Source organism: Sinocyclocheilus grahami, unplaced genomic scaffold, assembly GCF_001515645.1.
Source record: "Sinocyclocheilus grahami isolate Dianchi unplaced genomic scaffold, SAMN03320097.WGS_v1.1 scaffold1680.1, whole genome shotgun sequence".
In the NCBI taxonomy this organism is placed as follows: Eukaryota; Metazoa; Chordata; class Actinopteri; order Cypriniformes; family Cyprinidae; genus Sinocyclocheilus; species Sinocyclocheilus grahami.
In genome coordinates, this window is record NW_015506859.1 from 83069 (window position 1) to 93488 (window position 10420).

Consider the following 10420-nt stretch of genomic DNA (forward strand, 5'->3'; position numbering starts at 1 on the left):
CCAGTTATGCAACAAGGCTGAGAAAGTTAAAGACGAAAGTTGTGATAAAAAGTTGGGGTTGAAAAGCAGGGGGTGGAGCTCCTCCGTCGGCTCACACCGTCCGCGGCTTTCTCCCTCGTGGTGGGCACTATCGCCGGCTCTCGCACCTGGTCTGACGGGTTGAACTCAACTTCCGAGGCGATCCTCTGCTCAGTCGCTTGGCTTTGCTCTGGCTCGCAGCGGGAAATGGCTGTCCATCATCGGTGGGCTCAGGCTGATGCTCCGTACCGCGGGGAGATGGTGGGCTGGGCTCTGGGTCCAGAGTGGATCCGGCGAGATCCTCCACAGGGCAGATGGTGAGGGGAGACCTGTTTCTCGCCAGAGTCCACTCCACGAAGGCGGCGAATTCCTCCCGAGGACCATCTTCGGACGACAACTCGGTGTTCAGGCTTGCGTCATAGAAAGAGCAGAGCGCGTCGTCCGGATAGCTGGTGATGTTCGCGACCAACAGGAACAGTTTGGTATGGTCCTCGAGAGCTTGGTCTCCCTGCTCCAGCAGGAGGAGGAGGAATTTGGGGTGAGTGAAGGGATCCATGGGGACACAACGGAAAGAAAAACACTGAGAAAAAAACGGAAAACAAATGGAGGGGAAAACACGGAAGTTACTCTTTTGGTCGGTCCTTCTGTCACACTTCTCGGGAGGCAAGGAGCGAGGAACGAGGAAACACGGAGATAACTTCAATTCACAGTCTTTAATGATCACACGGGGACCGTAGGAGACACTGAAACACAAGGAATGACGTATGAGGACTGACAAACACTAACTGAAAAGACTGGGGCTTTTAAACACTGGGTGATTGGGAAAACACAGGTGCAAGGAATGACTAATTAAAGGGAACACGGCACACCTGGAAAGGGAAAACACAACACAAAGAGTCCAGGGGCGTGACAGCTACGAGTGTGATAAAAACACAGCATGGTTTTTAATGGTATTTATTGGGGGGGGGGCAACCCTCAGATGGGGTAGGTCCTGAAAATATATTTTGATGAAAAGTTTGGGGTCAGAAATATCATCAAGGATTCATTTATTTGGTCAAAAAACAGTAAAACTGTAATATTGTGAAATGTTATTACAATGTAAAATAACTGTTTTCTATTTGAATATATTTTAAAATGTAATTTATTCCTGTAAAGCAAATCTGAATTTTCAGCATCAGTCTATTCAACAGTGTCACATGATTCTTCAGAAATCACTCTAATATGCTGATTTGCTGCTCAAGAAAAATGTTTTATTATCACTTGAAAACCGCTGTGCTGCTTCATATTTTTGTGGAAATCATGATCATTTTTTTCAGGATTCGTTGATGAAAAGAAAGATAAAAAGAACAGCATTTATTTTACATTTCTTTTATAAAAGCCTAAAATCTCACTTACCCCCAACTTTTTATTCAGTATATGCTATACATGTAAAAATATATTTTGATGAAATCTACAGTTCAGTGGTTGTTAGTAATATTTATGGACAGAGAATTTCCATTTTCCATTTACTTGTGTTTCAGGTGGTTTATCGGTGACTGGTCAGAATGTGGGAAAACCTGTGACGGAGGCATCCGAACACGCACTGTTTTGTGTATCCGTAAAATCGGACCCGCTGAGGAGGAGACCCTGGAGGACAGCCACTGTCTGACCCATCGGCCAATAGAACAAGAGTCCTGCAACAATCAGTCTTGCCCACCCCAGTGGGTGACGCTGGACTGGTCTGAGGTGACTTTGTGTTCTTCATGTATCTGTATCCTCTAGAATGCCTGCCAATCTTTTAGTTTTAATATTATTGTGTTTTTGTTTATAGTGCACCCCAAAGTGTGGCCCTGGCTTCAAGCACCGCATTGTTCTGTGTAAAAGTAGCGACCTGACCAAAACCTTCCCATCAGCCCTCTGTTCTGACCAAAACAAACCTCCAGTCCGTATTCGCTGCAGCCTAGGACGCTGTCCGCCACCACGCTGGATCCCTGGAGAATGGGTACAGGTAATACAAGTTCACTCATCTCATCCACAGTCATTCATCCTGATGAGGACAGTTTAATTGAACCAGAACTTATAAATATCCCAAAAGGTGCCATGAAATCAGAATGTTTTGCTTTTAGCCTGTTTCTGTTAACTTTGAGTTCATCTGTATGCTATGAGTATATCTATATACAGTCTTTCGTTTCCAGAAAAAGGGATCAAATATATTAATGACTCTTCTTTAACTCATGGACTTAAACATTTTGTCCAATAAACTGCAAGAATGAGACTTCACCATTGAAACACAAATGAAGATCTTTTGAATGAAACCTGAGACATTTCTGTCCCTTCCACTATAACTTTTAAGCTTCAGAAAGTTCATCAAGAGATTGTAAAAGAAATCCATATGAAACAATCCGTTTAATTCAAGTCGTCTGAGGAGATACGATCATTTTATAATATGAACAGATTTCAGAGCACATCAATTATGGTAAATGGAAGCTCGATGGTACGTTTGTTTCTAAGATAAACTTAGATCTTATAGGGTTTGGAATGACATGAGAGTGACACTAAAAACTTGCCTCTGAAACTAATTTTCTGATACAAACCAAGCCCTCTTATTTTTTGGCCCCTCCCCTCCAATCATCTGGTAGCATTCTGATTTGTAACGCTCACTTTTACGATCTAATCATTTGAATAGAGTGCATTAGTGCCTGCCAACTTTTTCAGCACTGTTGGTTCCGAAAGTATTTTTTCCATTCATTTTTCCCATAGGAATTTTAAAAATTCTTCATTAAAGCGTTATAAGCCATGAACCAAACCAACCAGCTATAAGGTGAATCACAACATTACCAACTTTTATTTGAAACAAAAAATGGACAAAAAGGCAAAGGTACAAGACTGTGGCTATACGGCTATAGTGAGGGAAAGAACTACAATCCCATGAACCATTGCAAATAACAAATTAAAAATTATGGAGAAATATAAAACTATCCAAGTTGTTGACTGTGTATATAGAAAACAATATAATATATTATATAACATTATATTATTACATTATTATTATTATAATATATATTCAAATATTTAAGTATTTTGAGAGTGTGGGGAGACTGACTGGTTGCTTGCTGCTATTCTCAGATTGGTGAAATTTTCTGTACAGTATCATGGGTAATGTAGTTTTGATTCCACTGTTAAACACAATTATTTAAAAGATAAGTTGAAATAATGAAAACTACTGGCTTCAACAAAAGTGTATACCACCAAAAGCATATACCATCGATTAAGTTCACAGTAGGTCTGTCCTTAAAGGTATATAAATTACTGTACATTTTTTTTTAAATTTTACAGTTTCCCTATAGAGAAAATTAATGGCATTTTTACTTTCAGAACTTGACTGTTGCACTCTCAAGTAACATGCTACTTTTTTCTCTCATTGAATATTGCTTCACTTAAAATTGGTTGTGAAAACCGTTCAGGTTAACTATAAACTACACGCAAATTCAGGCTTGAATATAAATAATTCAGGTGTCGTTATGATTTAGAACAAATAAAAAAGTTTGTCTTTACAAATGTATTCCACAGCATTCCTGGTCCAAAAATGCAAAGGCTGAGTAAAGACTGTTTTAATACAGCATGAAAAAGACCATGTGTTTAGTTGACGTCAATAGAATTTACACTCGCGTGATAAACTAGGGTCTCTGGAAAGCCAGTGACGTGTTTCCGTGAGTGACAGCGAGTATAACAGCCCAAGAGTGTGTAAGTGATAGTAATATCATCCAGATTGTTTGAAGTTAATCTCTTCCGTAGACAAGGTTTTCTGTCAATGCCAAGAATATGTTTTAAAAAAGAAAAAACATATCACTCTCAGACCGATCCAGTGGTTTCTCTCTTTAAAAAAATGTATACAATCAGAATAACTGTAGTGGCTTATAGTAAATCTTTTTAAAAATGCCACATAAATATGGACAGGTAATATTCAATAAGGAAAAAAATAAAGGGCAGAATATTATCTTATCCATCAGGAATTGATTTCTTTAAATGGAAAGTTGAAAAATAGAGTCCTGCAGTGTATTTTTGTAGACCAACCCAGATGTGTGCATTTTTGTTTGGTTCCCTCGAGAAAAACCCAATAGGATTTTTCCATTGGCTTTTGGATTTACTAGAGAAAATAAAATCTATAACCAACATAAGTTTATGATTCTTACACGTTTTGGTCATTGTGATAATCTTCAGCTATTATATTTTGAAGCTTAAATACAATCTCTGTAGTCCCATTTAGCCACTTGTTAGAAACCGCTTTTTTTCAAGACAAGTAAAACCTTTAAAAAAAAATCACAGTGGGGTATTACTAATGTATTTCATGTCATACAAAAAAATATGAAAATATCTTGAGATTGTGTTCATCACAGACCTTATTTCAGGCATATAACCCAAAACACAATCAAAAAACCCATTGACTTCAGGAGTGTTAGAATGCAACTCGTTTCCAAATAAGACAAGGAATGCATATTAATATAATATGATATAATATAATCAATATTGGCTTCAAAAAAAAAAAAGGTGAAACTTTACAATAAGGTTCATTAGTTAACAGTAGTTAACTGTATTTGTTAACATGAACTAAGCATGAACTATACTTCTACAGTATTTATTGATCTTAATGTTAATTTCAACATTTACTAATACATTATTAAAATCAAAAGTTGTGCTTGTTAACATTCATTAATGCACTGTGAACAAACAATGAATAACTGTATTTTCATTAACTAACATTAACAAAGATTACTAAATACTGTAACAAATGTACTGTTCATGGTTTGTTAATGTTAGTTAATACATTAACTAATGTTAACAAATGACACCTTATTGTAAAGTGTTACCAAAAAATAAAATAAAAATTGTACACCACTTATAAGCAACAATTAAGATTACAAGATCAACAATAATTTGATATGAAAAATATATCAAACTAACAAAAGTCCAGATTTATCCGTCTAACTGAATGAAGCTACAACTACTGTAGTACGAGTTACGCCATCCCATGATTCCTGCGGTGAACTGGGACTCTCATAATGGACTGGCTGTTGAAGAAAGCCGTGGGCCAAAAGGTCACTGGTTCAAATCCCACTTAAGGCCCTGACTGACATATCCCGTCTGCCAGGGGCTCGCGCTCTAATAAAGTCTGTTTAATTTGAAGGAGATGAAATGGGAAGGCTGCTGGAAACTCATCTGAGATGTCCGCACTCCCAGTCCCGTGAGGGGTCCTTCACGATGGGTCTTACACGTGTTTATGACTAAATCCACATCAGATCCATGTCTTGGCGTGCGACGTCAGCGTTTCTGTGGCATTCACACTAGGCGCTAAACAGCAGTGACTAATGAGCAAAATTTGTGTATTGTATTAGGTTGCTAAGCAACTCTTAATTTTCCATTGAATCACTGAGCTACATCATGGTAGGAGACTACTGGAATACATCTAAGTTTTGTTTCAGACAGTCGCAATTTACTCCCTCCAGCAATGTCGAGACCTCTAATGTAGAACAGCTGACAGTAGTCAGAGATTCAATTAAACTATTACAATGACATTTTGCAAGTAGCTCTCGCTCCTTAGTTTTGAAGCACTTATCCTATGAGAAGAGTCTTCGCTTAAATATTCACAACAGCATGTGTTGATTTGCTATGACAGACGCTTCAGACTGTGAGATGACATCGCGCATGTTAACTGAGAGAAACGTTGATGGATGGAAGAAGTGTGTTTGTTTTTGCTTTGTAATAAGAGTTCGGCACAAACTCGATTCATTCACTTGGTGAGCATAACCGTTTTTTACAGCTCTGTGACACAACCCGTCAAAAGGCTTATATAAACGCCACAGAATAAACCTTAAAAGTTCTTAGAGGTGCAACAGCACGTTCATATGTTTTCGATGAGGAGTGCAAATGGCATTTATTTGTGTTTTTAACTCGATGGGAGCGAAATGAAACTGTCTGAATGCAAAGTTGTATGTGTTGTTTGTCTGTCTCCCTTCTTCCCCCTCCTCCACTCCGCTGCGCACCACGCCTACTTTTTTAGCATTTTTTAAAACTGTGGTGAGAACTAACCAGTGCTGAAAGGGGGGGGGGGTTCACGACCCTTTAAATACATAAAGGATATTTGTGTTATTTATCATTTAATTATTACAGGTTTGTGTCATGTTCTGAGTTTGCATTTCACAGTTTTTATTCATTTTGAGAAATACTGAATTCGTTTTTTTGCAAGTGAGATGAGTAAATGCATGTTCACATTTAGTCTAGATATACAGTAAGCATCATATTCACACAGCGCACACAACACCTCTGCATTTACTGGAGAGCTGTCAGTCAATAAAAGGGAAAACAAAGTAACTGGCATTACTTATTTGAAAAAGTACATTAAAAAGTAATGGGTAAAAAGTAACCTGATTACGTAACTCACGTTACTTGTAATGCGTTACTCCCAACACTGTTCTTGACTAGAATAGGTCACAAAGTGGACAAGACTTTATGTCTGTAGACAAATGGGTTGAATATATTGTTCTTTATACAATTTTGAACCAGTTACCAAAGTCAAACTTAATTGACTCCTTGTGGCAAAGTGGCTTGAAATATATTAACCTTGCTTTTTATTCATACATGTTCTTCACTAATACGGTTGTCTTTAAAATACAGTACATTTTGTATTGTATAGTAACGTTTTTTTGTGCTTTAAGTGGCACTAGAACTGTGTAATTTGATCATTTTAGAAAAATATGAATTCTTTTCAAAAAATAATTATTAAAATGATTTATTTCAGTCTTTGTTTGCATTGTCAGTTTTAACTATGTAATAATTTATATTCTTCTAATTGATTTTCACGATTTATAATTGAAAGTCTCGGTCTGAGGCACTGGTAAAACAAATCTATGGTTAAAAGTCAATTGCAAAGTAATAAAATAAATGTTGAAGGCTTAGTGAAATGTTTTGACCTTATAAGAAAAAAAAGAAAAAGTTTAAATAAAATCAACAGCAGGTCCCAGAGGATTAAGAAACTGCTTGTAAAGTTATGAGTATCCATTTTGGTTATCGTCAGTTATTATTATTATTATTTTTTTTTTTAAACATTGCCATTATCTAACAAGCATTAATTGAATCTTTAAAGAGACTAATAATTTATCATTTCTTTCAGTCACTCTTCTTTTTAAGGTCTCATTATTTCCTAACTATTAACTGTGACTTTTGCCTCAAACTCCTAATTACTGTTTAGTAATAGTTAGTATGGGATAGGATTAAGGGATCTAAAATATCAGGCCTTAATATGTACTTTATACATGGGTCAAAGACGTTAAGATGTCCGCATCAAAAGAAATTTACAAAAGTGATTTTATGTCCATAGAAAGCACATTAAATGTAAGTAAAGTGTCTACTTTTAAGGTTTCAAATAAGTTTTTGGAGAATATAATGTCAAAATTTGGTTGAAATAATGTTACATTGTCATTCAGTGTAACAATATTTATGTAAAAATTCAAACAACATGCTTATTCTGATGTGTACATTAAAATATATAAAAGAATAAGAGAGCATATAAAATTTTATTGTGTTTTATACAAGTACAAAATTCTTTCTGACAAATGGGCAAAACCTAGGATAGTGGCAAATTTTAAAAATGTAAAATTACAACTAATCAGTATTTGGGGTGAAAGTAATTAGTCTTTTAATATGTTGTAAATTGATTTTTGTTGTAAATATGTCCTGAATGACATTTTAGTGGGTCTCTTCTGTAAATCAGGGAAAAATGTATGATATTTATTTTTTGCTCAGAAAAACAAAAAAGATTGCGATTAAATTAAACAGAAAACGTTTTTAAAAAAATTGGGGGGGGGGGGGGCAAAAACAATTTAAAGCAGTATTACACTTATCGTTTTTATGCTTAAACCCTTTTTCGTCTTTGACCCACATACCAAAAAACAGCCAATATGCTAATAATATGCATACTAGTTAATAGTGAGAATTGCTCCTTAAAAAAGCATTACCTTTCTTTCATATTGTACATTATTATGTACTTCATAAAATTCAGTGGTACTTCAGTGGACAACTGATTTTATCTCATTAATTTAGAAAAATATGAAATGTTAAAATCAACTGATTGATTAACAGCTTTTCAGTCGTAATATCTCTGCATCCCTAGTTCTGACGTAGGTATTAGAGGCTATACTAAAGGCTCGCTGTGTGTTTTTACAGTGCTCTGCTCAGTGTGGACTAGGGCAGCAGATGCGGATGGTTCAGTGTCTGTCGTATACAGGACAGCCCTCCACCGAATGTCCAGAGTCACTACGGCCCAACACCATGCAGCAGTGTGAAAGCAAGTGTGACGCTACACCCATCTCCGGTGGTGACGGTAAGTCAGTCACCCTTCCTCTAATCCCGTGAAAGAGCGGCGATGGCTTATGAGCATTTCATACGAGCTGCAACTGGCTTTGATCACAGTGTTGACATTTACAAAGTTTGTGGCCTCTGCATTCAATTTTGAATCAACAAAGGATTATATTGTTCTGTTCTTGCCTGTTATTAAATACTTCAGTTTGGAAATGAGACGGGGCAATCCTGGATTCAATAAAAGTTCCATGACCCTTGCGAGATGGATCCCTATTCAGATTCCTTCACCGGGGAAGCAGCGTCTCCTAATGGACCCTAATAGGATTAGTTGTGTCCTAATCAACAGCAGTGACAGAATGTCTACTTTCATTGTCTTTAGCCATGGCAGTTTAAAGACTCTAATAAGGAAGCCATTAATTGAGGTTGGGCCAGTTAGCACCATCAGCACACTGCCATACTAATGCAGATGGCCGTCTGCCCACACTGTGAATCAGGTCGCTCTCTTTTTACGCTTAGATGCTATAATTACCATAAGAGGCTTGTGTCCAGGCCCTGAGTCATGGCCTCTTTTGAAGAAGGACTTAAGAGTTTTGGCTTTGACACAAAGGAAGTCTATTAGATTTCCAGTGCTGCAGGGTCATGCGAGATTCTGTCCCTGTCCTACAGAATCCCCCTTGGACCCGAAAATAACTTTTAATTGGTACTCTATTCAGGGTACCCACAGAATCGCTGTTTTGACGTTTCATGTAAATGTAAATACAACGTTTAAAATCTTTTGACTGTTCGAGAGATACGGGCACATATTTGTGATGATTTTCCCAACGCCATAGTGTCACATTTGTGATTTTAGACCAGTTAGTGGCGTGACCATCAAGCTGCTAGGTTCAATTCAGATTTCGCATCTACCCAGAGAAATACGATGCTACTGGCTAACCGACTGTCCTTCATTTTCACACAATTGATGTTCTAAAGCATAATGTTTATTTAATGTTACAGATTCAACCACACACGATCACAGAAGTACTACAGTAAAAGTTTACTGTGCATGCACAAACACTAATGTCTATGGAAGTCCGTTTCTGCCACTGAATAAAAAACTAATAAAAAAGGTTATTGCGACTTTTTATCTCACAATTCTGACATTTTTTTTCACAGAATTGTGAGATATAAACACAATTGCGTGATATAAACTCACAATTCTGACTTTTTTTCTCAGAATTGCGTGATATAAACACATTTGTATCATGCAATTATGAGAACAGAATTGTGAGATATAAAGTCACAATTACCTTTTTTATTTTTTATTCAGTGGTGGAAACAGGCTTCCATAAATGTTAGCAAAATAATTCAATGTGTGCATCCATGTCCGTTTACAATAAAGATGTGCTTCATGTGCTTTAAAAACTTGCAAGCTAACCTGTTAGCCTACTAGCTTTGAATAGTGTGGGCAGTTTTACCCTAAATGATTAGCTTACCATACTGTGATACATTTTTAAAGCAACCTATGGGGGTCCTATAGTGATAGAATCTTAAACAACAAAAATTAAAAGTGGAAATTTGTCATGTTGCATCTGATTAGGACAACATGTAACAAGGTCAGAATAGACAGGAAGTAAACATTAGCACAGGCCAGATTGTAAAACATTCAAGCATGACAGGACAGTGAGATTTATATGGGCCGCTAATTTTCATCCATGCCATGAAGATGACAAATTCTTTCCATTGGTGCTCCCTTTCACTAGCACATGCACTGCACTGATTACCACCTAGATTCACACAGACATCTGAAATATGACTCGCATTCTAAGAACCCAAAAGGTTGTCCTCAGTGGAAATCCAAATATGCTTTTCATTAAAAATAATGAGGGATATGAAGTGAAATGAAAAATGAAATTAGTAAAACGTTCTTCGTTCTTCCATGCAGTCGATATAGAAACTCAAAGACTAGTTTCGAAATGCTAGTTTGTCTGTAGTTTCATTACTTTAAAATAAAAAGCTTGTTCAGTTTCAACGTAGCTGGTCTTTATTGCTTTGAAGAGCTCATCAGATATTTGAGATAGAGAGTTGG

At 36.7% G+C, this 10420-nt stretch overlaps 1 protein-coding gene across 1 annotated transcript in view; it reads left to right on the forward strand.

Annotated features, from left to right (window-relative positions):
- LOC107572006 (A disintegrin and metalloproteinase with thrombospondin motifs 6) overlaps window positions 1-8406 on the forward strand; it is an 89970-nt gene extending 81564 nt beyond the window's left edge. The window contains exons 20-22 of the mRNA XM_016258412.1: window positions 1539-1743; window positions 1829-2005; window positions 8218-8406. Coding sequence (XP_016113898.1) covers window positions 1539-1743; window positions 1829-2005; window positions 8218-8406 — 571 coding nt within the window. The remainder of the gene's footprint in view (window positions 1-1538; window positions 1744-1828; window positions 2006-8217) is intronic.
- The last annotated feature ends 2014 nt before the right edge of the window (window positions 8407-10420 follow it).